The 17,903-nt window shown below is 40.2% G+C and overlaps 1 protein-coding gene across 1 annotated transcript in view; it reads right to left on the bottom strand.

Annotated features, from left to right (window-relative positions):
• Ppm1h (protein phosphatase, Mg2+/Mn2+ dependent 1H) overlaps nt 1-17,903 on the bottom strand; it is a 222,834-nt gene that overhangs the window by 158,077 nt on the left and 46,854 nt on the right. The window contains exon 2 of the mRNA XM_048808381.1: nt 10,068-10,230. Within this exon, the coding sequence (XP_048664338.1) occupies nt 10,068-10,230 (163 nt within the window). The remainder of the gene's footprint in view (nt 1-10,067; nt 10,231-17,903) is intronic.

Raw genomic sequence — 17,903 nt, 5'->3', positions numbered from 1 at the left:
GGAGGTGTTGGGGGGTGGGTGGGACTCAGAAAAATGCCTGGAATATAATTAACACCAAAAAATTGTCAGCTGCTATTATTTGAAAATAAGGCCTTTGAATTATTTTTAAAACTTTAATGGTATTCTTTCAATTGTAAAGTAATTATATACTATATGGATATATAGTAATAGGGTTATGTTTCAATGAATGAAAAACACATTGGGGATACATTCCAAAAAATTGTTTTTAACTGACAGTCTGGAGACTGCTACTATCGAAATAACTGTCTTGAGGGGGAAGTGGTGTCCCCTGGATGCCTTCCATTGGGGACAGAAGTTCTCCATGCGTTCTCTGACCCTCTTCTTTTCCCTACCACATGAACAAGGGAGGGACTGTATACACAGAGTAAAGGCAGAACCACAAATGAGAGTTGCCACCTTCAAATCTTGAGGTTCATTTTACAAAACCTGCCTCAGGGGTATGGTATGCAGGTGCCTCCCTCCTTTCGCAAAGACAGAGAAATGGGATTAAGTCTTTCTTATTGAGGAAACATTGAGTACACGTTTTCTTGGTTCTCACTAAAATCTATTATATGGTTTGATTTGCATAAAATTTCTGGCCACTTTTCAAGGGGTACAGCCAACATAATTCAGGGTCCAAAATTATCTGTGGTAGGCCTTCTGTCCATAAAACGTTCAATCTCGTTTCTAACTGGATCCTCACCGTTACACATTGAGTGCAAGAATAAAGTCAGTGAGGAAGAAAGGTGAGGAGGAATTTGAATAACTATCAAAGTCCCTTCTAGGGCCCACATTCTATTGCTGTCCACTTGGAACCTTGACCATAGTTTGCTTCTTTACTATACCTCCCTTTTTGACTTATTTAGATATTTTGCCTCGCAATGGGGGGGGAACACCCCTTAATTTTATATACTTCAATGAGTATACTGTTTCCTTCTCATGAGACAATAAGATATAGGATAAGTTTATTTTTTATTTTTGAATTGCAATTTTAATTTATTTATTTACTTACTTATTTAAAGAGATAGGATCTTACTATGTGGCCCAGGCTAGGCCCAAAGTCTCAGGCTTAAGCAATTCTCCTGCCTTAGCCTTCCAAGTAGCTGAGCACATGTCACCATATCTGGCTTGTCTCATATTTTAAAACACTATTAGATACATACCAGTTTCACAGAGCTAGCAAGTCTGAAGTTTGCAATAGTTTTGTTGCAAAGTTGTGTTCTGGTTTATTCTAGAATCAAATTATTTTAGGAATGTTCTCAAGCTATCACCTTATACATCAACAAATTTTCCCTAAATTAGTTACAAAATACCCTATAAGTACTGTATGATAATATTGAAATGCAGCTGTAAGTGCTGCTATTATAATAATAACCGCATCGGATAATTTTTGTCAAGCACCACATGCCAGGCACTATTCTAAGCACTTTTCATATTTTTAACACTATGAGGTAGAAACTATTATCCCTGATTTACAGATGAGGAAAATGAGGTATTGGCAAAGTCAAGAAACTTGCATAAAAGCAGCTCATCAATTAAGTGGGAAATCCAGGATTCAAACTGATATACTTGTTATTCAATCAGGCTTTTTAATCCTTGTCATGGTTTATGTGAATGAGAGTCTTTTAGTCTTTTTGCAATTTAGCAAGAATTATGTACTCTAAGGACAATTCACTTCACCTGTCAGGAAGAGCTGCTACCCAATTTTGAAGTCAACAAGGGACACCTCTAACTTAACTCACAGATGAAATGAGAAATGATAAGGAAAAAGGAGAAAATATTTAGTATCAAATGGTATTGAAATATACATATCAGCCGGGCACAATGGTGTATGCCTGTAATCTCAGTGGTGCAGGTGGCTGATGCAGCAGGATCTCAAGTTCGAAGCCAGCCTCAGCAACTTAGTGAGGCCCTGTCTCAAAATAAAAATGAAAAGAGAAGAGGAGAGGAGGGGAGGGGAGGGGAGGGGAAGAAGGGGAGGGAGGGAAGGAAGGAAGGGAAGGAGGGAAAGAAGGAAGACATATCAACATTAAAAGGTGCTACATTTCTCAACTGCTAATGTATAAAGAGACAGCATGTTTCAAATCTGGACTCCGAGGCCAGACTGCCTGGGATCCGTGCTGTCAATCTCTGAGCTTCAGTTTATTCATGAGCACAACAGAGATAATAATAGCAATACATATTTACTTCTGTAGTCTGAGGTTAAGTGAACCAATGCTGGCAAAGTCCTAAGATCAGTGTCTGGCACGTGACTGCTAAGTGTTATATTTGAAAAATAAGACTCTGATGAAGGAGAAGGAAGGAAGAAAGAAAGAAAAAAAAATCTTAAGAGTTATGGCCCTTTCCAGCATTCTTCCCACCTAACGCTGTGGAAAGTTAGACTACAAGTGAAGCAAGGAGAAGTTTCCAGCTCAACATTGTTTATTTATTTATTTATTTTTTTGTAGCCTGAAGATTTGCCACAGTGGAGAAATCTACTGTGGAAGCAAGTTTTAGTTGTGGACTCAGCTACTGCATCTATCTTGGTCAAGCCTGGCCTTCAGGATAAACCAACACCCACAGAGGTGGGAACTTTTACAATTACTCTGGCTGACATCAGCCTTGTTGATTCCTGGTGGTAAAAGTCATCCTTCTTAATCACTGGCATCAATTCTTCATCCCTGGGCCCAAGAGATAAGAGTTCTAAAGGAAATCATTGCCCTCCGACTTAAAAAAAAAAATAGAGAAAGTTTACATCTTCTTGACACACACAGAACAAAGTGAAAATTTAGAGTAAACACGGAGAGATGAATAAAAGGTCACTCTTATTGCTTTTTATAGCTGACATGGTCTCAGGGAGCGGACCAGCAGATATGAGTGTCCAGGGTTCCAGGAAGACTGCCACATAGAACCAGAGGCAGCTTTCCTTTAATATTTTGGAGTTGAAAGAGTTCTTTTTTCAGAAAATGGATGGAAAGGTGGCAGACCTTTAGTTCAGAGTTGAATGAGCCCCCTTTCCCTTTCCTTTTACCTCTCCCTGTCCCAGTTTGGTCCTACTTGCCTTGAATTCCCACAGTGCTGCCCTATGGGCTGCTGAGAAAGATAATCAGCTTCCCTCTCCCCTGCTGATGAACTTGGCCTGATGCTGACACAGCCATCTCCTGTTATTGTAATCAGACACTGAACTAACATACTGAAACCACACACTTTGATGTGTTTTGACTAAAACAGCATAAGGGTACTCTCAAGGAGATAGACTTGGAATGCATGGTCCATGAGAGTCTAGTCTCAAGCCAAAGACAATATGTTCCAAATATGGAGTCACTCATGGCAGGGGTGGGGGTGTTCTGGTGACTGCCACAGTACCCTGACTATTCCCACCCAAGCATCTCACATACAGACATACACTTCTTTTTTTTTGTGGTGCTGGGGATTGAACCTGGGGCCTTGTGCATGCAAGGCAAGCACTCTACCAACTGAGCTATATCCCTAGCTCTGCACTTCTTCTCTTAATACTAAGGTTGTAACATACCCATAAGTGTGAACTCTTTCCTTCCTTACAGAAATCATCTCTTGGTATTCTCCCCTTTTTATCTCATTCTCAGAAGGACTAGATAGTTGGGAACTGAGAAGCAAAAGCTCTTGGAAAAGCTCTGACTACTTGTGTGTGGTATTCACTATGATAAATAACTCTTTACATCCTTTCAAAACCAAAGGAAAGAAAACCTAGAGATGCTCATAAATTCCCACAAGTCTTGGTCTTTGAAATGAAAAGGCTTTCAGTGGGAGCAAGAGGCTACTTGGAACAGTGTGTTCTCCTCAGTTAGCTTATGGCATCTTTCCTAAGGACAGTCTTATGAAAGTGATTGTGGGAATGCTAGTAGCATTTTAGATTTCCTTCCTCCTGGTTACTCATCCTACTCCCTAAGTGAGTAACTAGAGTAGAGGAATGGTTAAGAGGCTTATGGCTCATCACACATAAAATAGCCAAATTCATTCAGGCACAGGAAAAGTTTCACCTTCACTTGTCATTGAGAAAAACCTTCTCTACTGCACTGTGCATCCATGTGATCAGAGATCTCAAAACCCATCTACCTTATTCCTCAAAAGAGATGCTTTGACTTATTTCTTATGAATCCTATCACTAATCTCTTAATTAAAAAACAATCAAACTTAGATGGATTGCAGAGTAGTTGAAAGGGAGAAGAAAGTAATTCAACCATAGCTCCTTGAGGCTACAGTACTATTAAGCTGAACACTTTAAAATTTTTAAATTTGTTCTCCTTTTAAGTTTTGTGACTTCTTTAAAGTATTTACTTTTTCAACCCCTGACATTTTACTTTTCATGTGGATGGAACTTGACATCAATTTGTTTTCTTTCTTAGAAGTAAGGCAGCCAAATACAGGAAATGACACACCCCCCGGACATCCTCACCAAAGTCAGGAGAGGCAGAATATAATGCTTGATTATTTTATCCACCAAAATATTTTTAAGAGGATTGTATGTTTTAAATTAGAAGGCTTAAGTTGATTTCTTAGGCTAAAAGATGGCTTGTATTCATGGGATGAAACATCCCTGAGTTGGCATGAGAAATGACTTAAGGTTGCCTTAAAATCTTAATTATCAAAATGATAATTATGTGTAGTTGAGAGTCATCTCATCACTACCTAGCTACCCTGTTGCCACTCAGTGTAAGAAATGTCATCAAATATAGTCACACTTTTGCTGAATTGTTGTGCACATCACTGATAGTTCCTGCAAAACATTCCTATGACAATTCCTTTCACTGTGAATTTTATGTTATTTGACAGGAAATTTTAGGTTTTCTACAATCATTCATGAAAGAAGTCTTATGGGAATACATATTATGATTTTACTAAATTTGTTGGGAACAAAGAGATCAAGGAAGGAGGAAGAAATTTTGCACATGCCTCCAGGATGGAGCCCACCCATCTTTTTTTGCTATTCTTCAAGGCTAGTAACTCTGTGTCTACTGGTAAGTTGCTATTTGTCCTGTTGTTCCACTTTTGCTCATGATATTATGTGACAGCTTTTCCATCCTTATCTTTCTTGAACTTTCTGTGGCCCATAGCAGAGTTACCCACCTCCTTACAACTCCCCTCACTTCTTGGAACTTCTAGAAAGCCCTTGGCACCAGATTTTTACTTTGTATTATTTTTGTTTTTGAATTTTTCCTGTTTTGTGATATAAGTCACATCTTCAACTTCAACTCTTAGAACTGCTGAAATCTAAACCTCTTTAGACATGTTCTTAAGCTCCAAACCTTTATTTCTTCCTATGAAACACTTTTGCCTAGAAAGGCAGAATTAATATCCTCAAAGTTCTGGTTGCCCTCTCTACACGTCCCCACCCTTCCACCTGCACCTCCTCTGGCCCAACATACACTGCTTGGGGCCTGCCATCCTCACCTCCTCCCTGCCTCAAGCAGCCGGTCAACTGGGCCTCTCAATTGCTGTCTCTCACATCATCTTTTCTGAGCCAGTCCCTCACTTCATCGCTGCCTCATTTTAAGCCTTCCTCGTTTCTTCCCTGGATTTCTGCACCGGAATCTCCCTCTCAACTGGCATCCGCACCTTCCAGTCTGCACTGCTAGACTTCCCAGCTCAGCCACCCACCCCAACCACTACTGTCTTGATTTAGTGTCCCCTAGTCTAAAATCATTTGGTTAAAACTACAGATTACTACGGCATCTGGTAACTGTCATGTGTGAAACTTGCTTGCTGTTTCTGCCTTACCACCCTCCAAGTGACCACATGTGCTCTGAAACAATAGAAGACATGTGTCATGTCTCTCATGCCAACCTTTCTCTGCCTAGGCATGTTCCTCATATCAGAAACTCCCTTTTCTCATATTTGCTTGGTTAATATCTATTCAAATTTCCTTTTTACCTTTCCCCTTTTCTTTGCAGTGTAGGGCATTCAATCCAGGATCTTGCACATGCCAAGCAAGTGCTCTTACCACTGAGCTACACCCCAGCCCTCTTGTTCACTTTTTAAGACCATAGCTTTTTTTTTGGGGGGGGGGGTGGAGGATACCAGGGATTGAACTCAGGGGACTCGACCTCTGAAACACATCCCCAGTCTTATTTTGTATTTTACTTAGAGACAGGGTCTCATTCAGTTGCTTAGTGCCTCACTGTTGCTAAAGCTGGCTTTGAACTCCCTGACTCAGCCACTAGAACCCCGGGATTACAGGCGTACACCACCACGCCTGGCTAATACCATGGCTTTGAAGACTCACTTTTTTTTAAGGAAATCTTCCTTAAACTGATCTATCTCTCGACTGTTCCTAAAACTACCAGTTCATAATGTGAGGTGGGCTTCCATACATACTGGGATTTTTATCTTTATCAAAACTCACCACACGATAGTGTCACTGCTTACTGACTTTCTCCTCCAGCAGTAGGCAGACTGGAGCTGTATGGAGCTCATCTCCTTATCCCAAGGCTCAGTATGCATACCCAGTGCTCAACTGTGTTTGTTGGGTGAAGGAACAGATTCAAGGGGGGAACCTGTGTCCCATAGATGCTTTTTGGCTCTGAGCCCTGTAACTCTGAATATCCTTTCTTTAAGCTGTTTTGAAATACATTGTACATTATCATTATCTATAGTTACCTGACTATGCAAAAGACCTAGGCCCTGTAATCTCACTATGTTTCCTTAAGTGCTACCGCATTTGAGTTTTACTTTTCAGGGGACATCTTCTAGGTGGGAAAAACTACTGGCCTCTTTAGAGAATATCCAGTTGGGCTGGGCTTGTGGCTCAGTGGTAGAGCACTCACCTAGCATGTGCAAGGTCCTGGGTTCGATCCTCAGCACCACATAAATAAATAGAATAAAGTTATTGTGTTCAACTACAACTAAAAAATAAATATTAAAAAAAGAGTATCCAGTGTCCTTTGCTAATAAACCGTTCATTCAAAATAGAAGCCCCAAACCTGACCATGACCTTCAAAGACCTGCCAGATTGCTACACCCCACTTCCATGGCCTCCTTGCTCATTATCAAGAACACAGGGCCTGCTCCCACCTCATGGTCTTCATAATTGCCCAGAGTGCTAAAATGTTCTTCCTCCAGATAGATGCCCATGTTACCTTCTCAGCGTTGCCTTCTACAGCTCCCCCTAGAACCTCATACTTCCTAGAATCCTGCTTCCATGTTTCTCCATTTCCTAGAGTCCTGTTTTCCTATTCCATTTCCCCCACTGCATCTATCATCTGGCACACTGTGTATTCCAACCATTTCTCTCAATAGATGTCAGCGGCCTGTGGGTAGGAATTGTAGTCTGTTTCATTCCCTGCTGAACTCCCAGCATCTCATTCCTTGTACACAGCAAGTGCTCAGTGATTGATCTGCACACTAGATCATGGTTTGCAATCTTTTAAAAAGCAAACAAAAAAAGGACAATCCAACTTAAAAAAATGTGCAAAAGACTCGAATAGATGTCTCTAAAGAAGGTGTATAAAAGGCCAATAAGCACATAAAAATACATCATTTATCATGAGGGAAATGTAAATCAATTCTATAATGAAATATCACTTCATACCCATTGGCAAAACCATTATTTAAAAAAAAAATAGAAAATAACAAGTGTATGTAAGAACCCTTAGGCATTGTTGGTGGGAACGTAAAATGGTGCAGCGACCGTGGAAAACAGAATTACCATTAAAAAAAAATTAAACAGAATCACCACATAACCTAGCAATTCTACTTGCCTCCTATGTATGAAAGAACTGAAAGCAGTAACTTGAAGAGATATTGGTGCACCTATGTTCATAAAAGCCTTATTATTCACAATAGACAAAAGGTGAAAGCATCTCAAGCCTCCATGAATGGATGAATGGATAAACAGAATGTGAGATACACTTAAGATGGAAATTTAGACTCATGAGGCAACCTGGATGAACCCTGATGACATTATCCTAAGTGAAAAGAGACAGACATAAAAAGACCAATATTACACCATTCTACTTATGAGGTACTTAGAGTGGTTAAATTCATGAAGAAAAAATATAAAAAGTGGTTGTCAAGGATCAGGGGAAGGAAGAATGTCGGGGGTTAGTGTCTCAAGTACACAGAGCTTCAGTTTGAGAAGAGGAAAAAGTTTCGGAGTTGGATCCTAGTGATGATGGCATAAATTCGTGGATATAGTCAATGCCACTAAACTGTACACCTAAAACTGTACACCATACAATAACAAATTTTATGTATGTAAATAATTTTATGTATATTCATGCAGTGTACCACAATGAAAAATAAAAGGAAGCACAGCTCCTGCCTGAAACTCTAATAAGAAGCCTACCACATAAGGCAGATATGAGTGAAGCTACTGAGGCTGAGGCAGGAAATGGAGGCCCAGGCTATGCTCACTTTGCCCAGTACCACATTGCTGCCTCCTGGGGCATGGACCCCACAGAGATTCAGAGCCATCATAGAGCAGGGACAGGGCTCCACCCTAAAGTTCATCACACTAGCTCCACAGTTTTTATGAACAGGAAGGTAAACATCACCCCTGGCTCCATTTCTAGAAGGAACTTAGTTAGCAAAAAGGAAAAAATGCCATCACTAACTGGCCTTAGGACAAATTCCACATTGACTTGTTTTTGGAGAAATAACTGTATTCCCAGTGGCAGGGAAGAAATACCGGAGGAAAGAACAACATTAAGTCACTGACACTCACACTCCATAATCATTAATACCTTACATTTTCTGAGCCCTTTCCCATAACAGCCAAATTCTCAAAATAATCCTGTCAAGTAGGAGTGAAAGGAGTGTAATCTCCAATTCACAAGTGAACAAACATATGAAATTCACTGGAACTTATCCATGCAGTGACAGAAGAAGAGTTGCCCTTGGGATAATTGTCACTAACATTTATTAGGGATTTATTAATTAAGACACTGGCTCAAAGTTTTCCACAGACTATTGGATTTCATATATTTAACCAGCCTGTTAATATCCCTATTTATGCAATAGAAAAGTAAGGCTCAAATAATAAATAACTTTCCCCAAATTAAATAGCAGATAAGTGGTAGATTTCACCGGGCTATCTTACCCTAGAGCCTGTATCCCTAGCCATGATTATTCTATCTTTCCCATTAGCACCCTTGATTCCGGTTCTTTGGGATGGGCCTAACACAATGTTTCCTTTGGCCCTGACACAGTACAACTGGTGAATCCCTTGGTCACTGTGTTTTCCAACTCTAAAATGGGCTAATACTTGTAAAATTAATCAGTACTCTTATTTTCTAAGCATAAATGTAAAAAGACACCATTTTTTTAGACTAAGAAGAGATTCTTAGATCTTTTAAAATTCTATAAATTTTTTTTTTGTACAAAAATACCCTTAAGATTATTAGAATAGTCACATTTGGGTTATTTGGTTCACTGTCCCCTGGTTTTCCTAGGGAATATTTCTCCATAGGATTAATAATCTGCTGATGGATAGAGACTGTTAATAATCTGCTGACTGTTCCCTATCCTATTTTGAGGGATTCTTCAGAACTTTCTGAGGATATGTCTGCTTTATTCTCCAGAAACTAGAGAGAGGAGACATGCTTTGTGGTTGATTAATAGGAGGGCATTCAGTCTGCAAGGCCACCCCATGGGCTGCAAGGGCTTTAGGCCAACTGAAACAAATATTAATTTGGAACAGTGTCAGGCACAGGCTCCAACTGAACAACTCTAATGAATAGGCAACGGAAAGAAAGGGGCAAAGTCATTGCAGGGCTCTGAGCCAACAGCTGGAGCTATTTCCACCCCTCATGAGAAGCTTCTCGATCATTGCATTCACAAAGACCTAGAAGTGGCTTCTTTGAAACCACCAAAGATTAAGTATACAACTCTATATAGAAAACCTATATAGAAGGATGGTGATTTATTTACTTTGTTACAGATATAAACACCAGCTCACTAAACTAGTGCTACCCTCTTGGAAGGTGTGATTCCCTGAGCATGGACCCAGCACCCCGCTGAGTCTGGGATGATGCTTTTCTCACCTCCACTCCTGACATGCTACGGTGGGGGGGCTGTTCCTCTCCCCTGAGAACCAAGGAGGGGGGTCTTACCGAGTTCTCTTTTAGCTGCAGCCCTTCCCCGTTAGGAAGGGAGGACCGTCTCTTGGAGTTTCTGTTTGGGGTTGAGGTAATGGCCCCTGCTTTCTTCTTCACAGTGAGCACCTCACAGCTGGCTTGGTCTTCATTGTGTGTGCTCTTCCCGGCATTGATAACCCTGGAGAAGAAGCCAGAAAAGCTGATCAGACAGAGTGGTTCCCGGAAAGCTGAGCATCTCCCTCTCAAGGGTCAGCCAAGGGGTCTCCAGAGCTGGCAAAAAAACTGAAGCACCACTTAAGGCAAAGGACCTTATGGTCTCTATATTTTATCCTCCTGAATAAACAGATTTTTAAGAAATGGAATTATATTAGCCCCCTCTGGAACACTCACTGAAAAAGTTGTTCTGAGATTGGCTCACATTCACAGGCGTTTGATAGATGTGATCAACTCCACGACCCATTCTAGTCAACACAGGAGGCGATCACTCCTTCAGGTTCATTTGGAGCCTTAACACTGTGGCAGTTACAAGGAAGACAGACTGGCTGGCTCAGGGAACTGTGTTTCCTCTAAATGATAAGAGAGGAAATCCACCTTCGATCTTAGCAACCAACATGGTAGCAGTTTACAGCACATTGTGAACTCTGAGCAAATAAAGAACCACACTTCACTATGCTGTGTCCATTTTACTCACACCCAGGGAAGTGAATGGATCAAAAGTGTATTCTTTTAAAAGCATTATTTTTAGTAACTGGGGATTGGATGCTGGCTTGTGCATGCTAGGCAAGCTAAATCACCAAGCTAAATCCTCAACTCTTTTTTTAAAAAAAATTTATGTGTTTATTTATTTAGAGACAGGGTCTGCGTAAGTTACTCAGGTTGGCTTTATTTTTTATTTATTTATTTATTTATTTTTATTCTTTTTTTTTTAATTTTTTTTTATTTTTTAATTTTTTTTTTAAATTTTTTATTGTTGGCTGTTCAAAACATTACATAGTTCTTGATATATCATATTTCACACTTTGATTCAAGTGGGTTATGAGCTCCCATTTTTACCCCATATACAGATTGCAGAATCACATCAGTTACACATCCATTGATTTACATATTGCCATACTAGTGTCTGTTGTGTTCTGCTGCCTTTCCTATCCTCTACTATCCCCCCTCCCCTCCCCTCCCCTCCNTCCTCTATTCTGTACCATTGGTCCACCCGCCTGTTTTGGTACCAGTACCATGCTGTTTTTGTTACTATTGCTCTGTAGTATAGTTTGAAGTCTGATATCGCTATACCGCCTGATTCACACTTCCTGCTTAGCATTGTTTTTGCTATTCCGGGTCGTTTATTTTTCCATATGAATTTCATGATTGCTTTCTCCATTTCTACAAGAAATGCCGTTGGGATTTTGATTGGCATTGCATTAAACCTATAGAGAACTTTTGGTAATATCGCCATTTTGATGATGTTAGTTAGTTCTGCCTATCCATGAACAGGATATATTTTTCCATCTTCTAAGATCTTCTTCTATTTCTCTCTTTAGGGTTCTGTAGTTTTCATTGTATAAGTCTTTCACCTCTTTTGTTAGGTTGATTCCCAAGTATTTTATTTTTTTTGAAGATATTTTGAATGGAGTGGTTGTCCTCATTTCCATTTCAGAGGATTTGTCGCTGATATACAGGAATGCCTTTGATTTATGCTTGTTGATTTTATATCCTGCCACTTTGCTGAATTCATTTATTAGCTCTAATAGTTTCTTTGTAGACCCTTTTGGGTCTGCTAGGTATAGAATCATGTCATCTGCAAATAGTGATAATTTAAGTTCTTCTTTTCCTATTTTGGTTGGCTTTAAACTTATAATCCTTCTGCCTCAGCCTCCTAAGTCACTGGGATCACAGGTGTGGTGCATGGCTATTTTAAAAGTATTTTAATCGTCCATCTTTTGTCCTGTATAATAATGCTCATCACACCAGGCTATAGCACAGTCTGATTTGGACACTAAACACCCATAATAATAATAATAATACCACAGCATGTAGACTTGGCCTTGTCTAATTAGGAAGCACAGGGATGTTTCAGAAAACCACAATGCGTCTTCCATACACTTTTCCCCTGTGTTAGGTGATTGAATACTCATCTTCTGGGCTTCAGCACCACGATGTTATTAAACAATTAAGCAGCAGCTAGAATAGATTTCCTGAAAGACAACTCTCCTTGATTTGCCATTGGTTGTGTTTCCTTTCTGAAACTTTAACAAGGTCAAAGTAGCCGACAGTGTGGAGTACACAGAACTCAGCGGCAAGGAAAAAAAAGGGTGGTTTTTGTATTGTTTGTTTTCATTTAAGGTAAGCCAAATGGAAATTTACTCTGTGAGTGTGGTGTGTACACAGCTCTGTTCATACAGCTATACACCCTCCTACCAGTTAAGTAAAAAATTATCATTCTCAAATGAGTTTAAAAAAAATTCCCCCTTAATTATAGACTTGAATAAGCTGCGGAAATAGTAGAGTCTTATGTACCATCTTTCCCCAATGGTAACATCTTATATAACTATGGTAAAATATCAAATCCAAGAAATCCATGTGGATATAATACCATCGCCCAGACTACAGACTTTATTCAGATTTCACTAGTTTTTCCATCAAATAGTTTTGAGTCCTAAAAATCATTTACCTCCTGTCTGTCCTCTCCTGTCCTTGGTAGTGATATTAAACTCCAAAGCTGACCTAACTTCACCAAGAGGTCCCAGAAACCTTACTTTATGCATGAAAAACCCAGGGCCCTGGGAGACTGTGGCCCGCACAAGGTCACAGGGCTAAATGCAGCAGAGCTGTGAACACACTTCCAAGTCTGGAGCTCTTTCTGCCCCAGCTCTCCGTTGAGTTATTTTCCTACTGTGCACCTATTCCTGGCAGCACGTGGTTCAGAGGTCTGTGCTGCTGTGACTCATCAAAGCAGGAGAGCCGTGAAAGAAAAATCACTGGTGACCTTACTTTGCCGTATCACGCTGAACACAGCGAAATATCAAAAAGCCAGAACTGCCTATCTAGTGGCCACATGGCAGCCCCTACCCTACAAACCTGTCTGTTTAGTCAGACAGTTGATTATTATCCAGATGATAAAATACTAACAAATATCATTATCAAAATATCAATTCAAAAATCAAGCCCTTTAACACACACATAACTCTTATCCACCCCTACCCCCTGACCCCATCTTTTGTGTGGTGCTGGACTTGAACTCAGGGCCTTGTACTTACTTGTTAGGCAAGTGCTCTACTACTGAGCTACATCCTTGAGCCTTTACCCCATATTTTATATCATTTCAAATTCCATACTCTGGACAACTTTATTGGAAAATACGGATTCTTCTCAATCGTGTTCTCCAAAATTTAATCGCTATCAACTCAAGACATTTTATTTTGCTCTTCAAAGGCAAAACGCTTTTTTACCAAGTGTAAAGAAAATCTTTAATTCATCTAAAAATAAATTGAGGAAAACTTGTTTTCCCAAATTGTGGAGTTAATACACTCACTACTTGGCATTTGTATCAGTAACTACATTCCGTTCTTGTCTTTTGCTTTAGTGTGAAATCGGCACTCCCTTGAGAGCAACAGATACTTTTCTTCATCTAAATCATACCTGCCCGTGATGCTTATTTTGAACACTTAAAATGTACTGGGACATGAATCATCATACTTTTGGTGATGTTATTTTCCAATCTCTTACAAAGAAGGAAAACATTTCCCTTGAAATTAAACTAAAGGTAATGGACTATGAGATGAAGAGCCCAGGGTCTCTCTGCAGAACATGACACATAGCAGGTGCTATTGATTAAATGAAGGAATGAACCAGACAGAAATTAACCCTGATACTTCCTGATGGGAGAAGAGTTATGTTATCTTAAACTTGTTGAAGGCTGTCTACATGCCAGAGACTATTGTTAGCATTTCATATGTAGCAATTACTGATTTCATCCTCTTGACAACTCTAGGAGGTAGCTGTCACCGTTAGAGTTTTTTAAAAGATAAGCATCGATAGTGTGGCAGAGATTAGTCAAGTTACTTCTGCAAATCTCAGGTCCTTAGGTGTATTTCATGAATCAAATTCAGTGAACTGCTAAATTTGTGTGTTGGGCAGGAGGAGTTTTAGTCACTTAAATAATTAGGTAATTTGAACATTTTGACCAAGCTATCCCACTCCTTGATTTATACCCAAAGGACTTAAAAACAGCATACTACAGGGACACAGCCACATCAATGTTTATAGCAGCACAATTCACAATAGTTAAGCTATGGAACAAATCTAGGTGCCCCTCAATAGATGAATGGATAAAGAAAATGTGGTATATATACACAATGGAATATTACTCAGGCATAAAGAAGAATGAAATTATAGCATTTCTGGTAAATGGATGGAACTGGAGGCTATCATGCTAAGTGAAATAAGCCAATCCCAAAAAACCAAATGCCGAATGTTCTCTTTGATATAAGGATCCTGATTCATAATGGGGATGAGGGGGGAGCATGGGAGGAACAAACTTTAGATAGGGCAAAGGAGAGGAAGGGGATCAAAGGGGGTTTGGGGGTAGAAAAACAGCAGTGGAATGAAATGGACATGATTATCCTAAGTACATGTATGAAAACATGAATTGTGTGACTTTGTGTACAACCAGACACATGAAAAATTGTGCTCTATTTGAGTAATACGAATTAAATCACATTCTGCTGTCATGTATAACAAATTAGAATAAATTAAAAAAGAAAAGAATTATGTAAGTTGAAGTTAGGACTAAATTAAAAAGGAAAAATGTAGACGATGAAGGGGAAGGAAAGCTATTGTCTCATCAATACAGAAAGTTTATACCCACTTTTTTTCAAATCTAAGAAGAACAGCACATATCTTTCTAGGGAGAGAGACAAGTAGCAAACTTACTTAATTTGTGTATTGCTTTAACCTACCAACATACCTTCAACTGAATCACCCCTAAGTTTTCTTTCTGTCCTGGTAAAAACAGGTAAACAGAATTTCAAAGACTCAGAAGTTAAAAGTCCTATGTGTATGTGATAGATGTAGCTCAAAGTTATGACTTACATACCACGTGACCTTGAGAACATAAAAATAGCAGTGATCCATTCTGCGCTACTCTCATATCCTTGGGAAACTTGTTTTCCTTCTTTCTATTGGTAAAATACACTAGTCCCTTATTTTGATAACCAGCTCCACTTGAATTTCAGCAGAAAATTCCTGCTTTTAATTGCAATTTTTAAATTATGAAGTTATCTGATTTCTCAACTTTTCATAAACTTAACTTCAAGGATATTCATCTGACATGAGAGCTTGCATCGGGTCCCCATACCTAAACACAGGCAAGTAAATATCCTCAAGAATTCTTAAATAGTGAGCCCTTGCCACAAAGGTCATTGGACCTAAGCACTCATCATTGTGGCTGTTTTCAAAAGGATTTGCACAAGACAGTGAATCAACAAAGACAGTCAATCATTGACGTGGTTTGAAGGATCCTCCAGTGCCATGTACTAGGTGTCAAATCATTAATCACCAACTCCTCCTTCCCCTCCAGAGGCACCCAGTAGAGCAGGGACAAACTAGTTCAAACTTGCTCTCTGCTAATTCCCAGCTCTAGCTGTGGGTTCCTGGGCAGGTTACTTTGTCCCTCTAAAAGGGGGATGCTCATAATCACTTCCTGTCATGGAAGAGTTGTGTGAATTAAATGGTCTAGCTAAGAGCACTCAACAGTGCCTACATGCTGTGAGCACTCAATATGCTATTTAATATAAAAGTTCAAATACAAAAATAGCTGCCTCTTCTGTTGGACCCAGGGGACTTTATACAGACTGGGGACTTTATACTGCCAGGTGACTTAGAGGAGAACCTCCTCCTCCCTCCCTCCTCTTCCATCAGCTTCCCTTTGCCACCTCAAGGACACAGCCTACCTCCAGACATTCAGAACCCTTCAGTGGCATGGCAGGACACTGCCCAGAGCAGGGGACCTGGACAAGGCCACTTGCTCCTGAGCCCTCCTCTCAAGCCATATGTGATGGTGCTGAAAGAATCCCACAGGGTTACAAATTCCCAGCCAAAGCACTTGCACCAGACCCCAGTATCCTGGACTCAGAAGCTCAGGTCCCAGGTCCCCAGAAATAAACAAAAATAGAGAATTCACTTTTATTTTTAGAGGAAATATAAAGACCTGAAGAGTTTAGGCTTAAAAATTCACACTGTTGATACTGCTCAGCAGGAGTAATTACACTAGTTAAGGAAGAGCTATTTTTTATAAGGGGCATCAGGTGAAGTGAAATATTGCTGATTCATATATAATTGAGACGCCGACAGAAAACTGCTTTATGGGGGAAATGAATCTTTTACGGAAGACAAAATGCAGCCATCGATTATGACAATTCTCTTTCCCAGGTAACCTCTTAGGCCTTGCTTTGTGTTGTTCTCTGAAGCAGTTGCTGATCACCCAGGCAGGCTGGGGCAGAACTTAACTTGATTCCTAGCTCCTGGGGAGAGAGAATAATGGCTCATTCTTAGGGTATGGAAAACCAGGGCTCTGACCAGGGACCTAATCCTTTGATAACAGCCATCAGCTAAACCAGCCAGAGGATCAGCGGGAACTCCCTAAAGAATGATGACTTCTGGCTTCTACTGGACGGTTCCAGCCAACTCTGGGTAGGAGGGAAAAACAGTGGTCACCATCACCTAAGCCAATGCAGTTAATAGCAGTCAGGTGTCACCAGGGTGGAAAAAAGACAGGATGAAACAAATTTGCTGTGGTTTTGGAAAGTACCACTTAGCAGAAGAGGCAGCCGGTTGAAAGCAGAATAAACACACCCAGGGAAATGTCCTTCTCTCAAGGCACAACCCCAGGCCACCTGGCCCCAGGCCCTATCTGTGGCTAATGAAGGGCTTGGGGTTTGCAATCAGGGGTTGCAAACTGGGGTCTCAAAGGCCACATTCAGCCTAAAGATAAGCTGGTGTTTTAAAAGTTTAGTCCACAAGTTTGTTTTTTTTTTAATTAAAAAAAAAGGTAAATTAGTTGTCAATATTTAAAGCTTGGTTTACATTAAAATCAATTTCTCAATTCTCTTGAAAACTGGCTACACTTTGTCACATTCCTGTGTGACAACAATCAGCTGGACCCAAGGGGAGGCTTCTCCATGATGCTTATAAACAACATTAATTTATTTCTCACAGTTCTGGATGCTGGAAAAGCCCAGTACAAGGTGCTGGCAGATTCCCTGTGTAGTAGGGTCCCCTGGTTCACGGATGGCTGCATTCTTCCTGTTATTGCTTGTGGTGAAAGCAATAGGTGGCTGTCTGGGTCTCTTTCATAAGGGCCTAGAGGCTCCACCCTCATGACTTAACTCCTCCCAAAAGGCCCAGCCCCTAGTATTATAGCTCTGGAGTTGGGATTCAACAGTGAATTTCCGGGGGACACAAACATCCAGTTCATTGCGCCTTCTCACAAAAAAATTACAGTGTTCTCAAACCGATGCCATGGTTGAGGTTTGTATCATAAGGGAACCAAGAACACGGACGAGAAAAAGCTACAAGAGTTGCAGAAAGTGTCACAGGTGAGGTGGCACCTGAGTTCCATCTCAGAAAATGTGTGCTGACCCCTGGACTTAGACTGAATTCTTTGAAATTATTTTTGTAGATCAGAAATGGCTTCTTCATACTGGTTGTTTAGAAATAAACTTTAATGTAATAAAAACAAATATTAGAAATATTGGAAAGTTTCCTGTAGATAATGAAAAAGCCAAGACTCTGTGTGTGTGTGTGTGTGTGTGTTTTTCCCAATTATATCCATGCCGCTCCCCCCCCCCCCCCCCCCCC

The sequence above is a fragment of the Marmota marmota genome, unplaced genomic scaffold (genome assembly GCF_001458135.2).
Source record: "Marmota marmota marmota unplaced genomic scaffold, marMar, whole genome shotgun sequence".
NCBI lineage: Eukaryota > Metazoa > Chordata > Mammalia > Rodentia > Sciuridae > Marmota > Marmota marmota.
The sequence above is the reverse complement of the archived record's forward strand: the minus strand, read 5'-3'. Positions and strand labels throughout refer to the sequence as shown.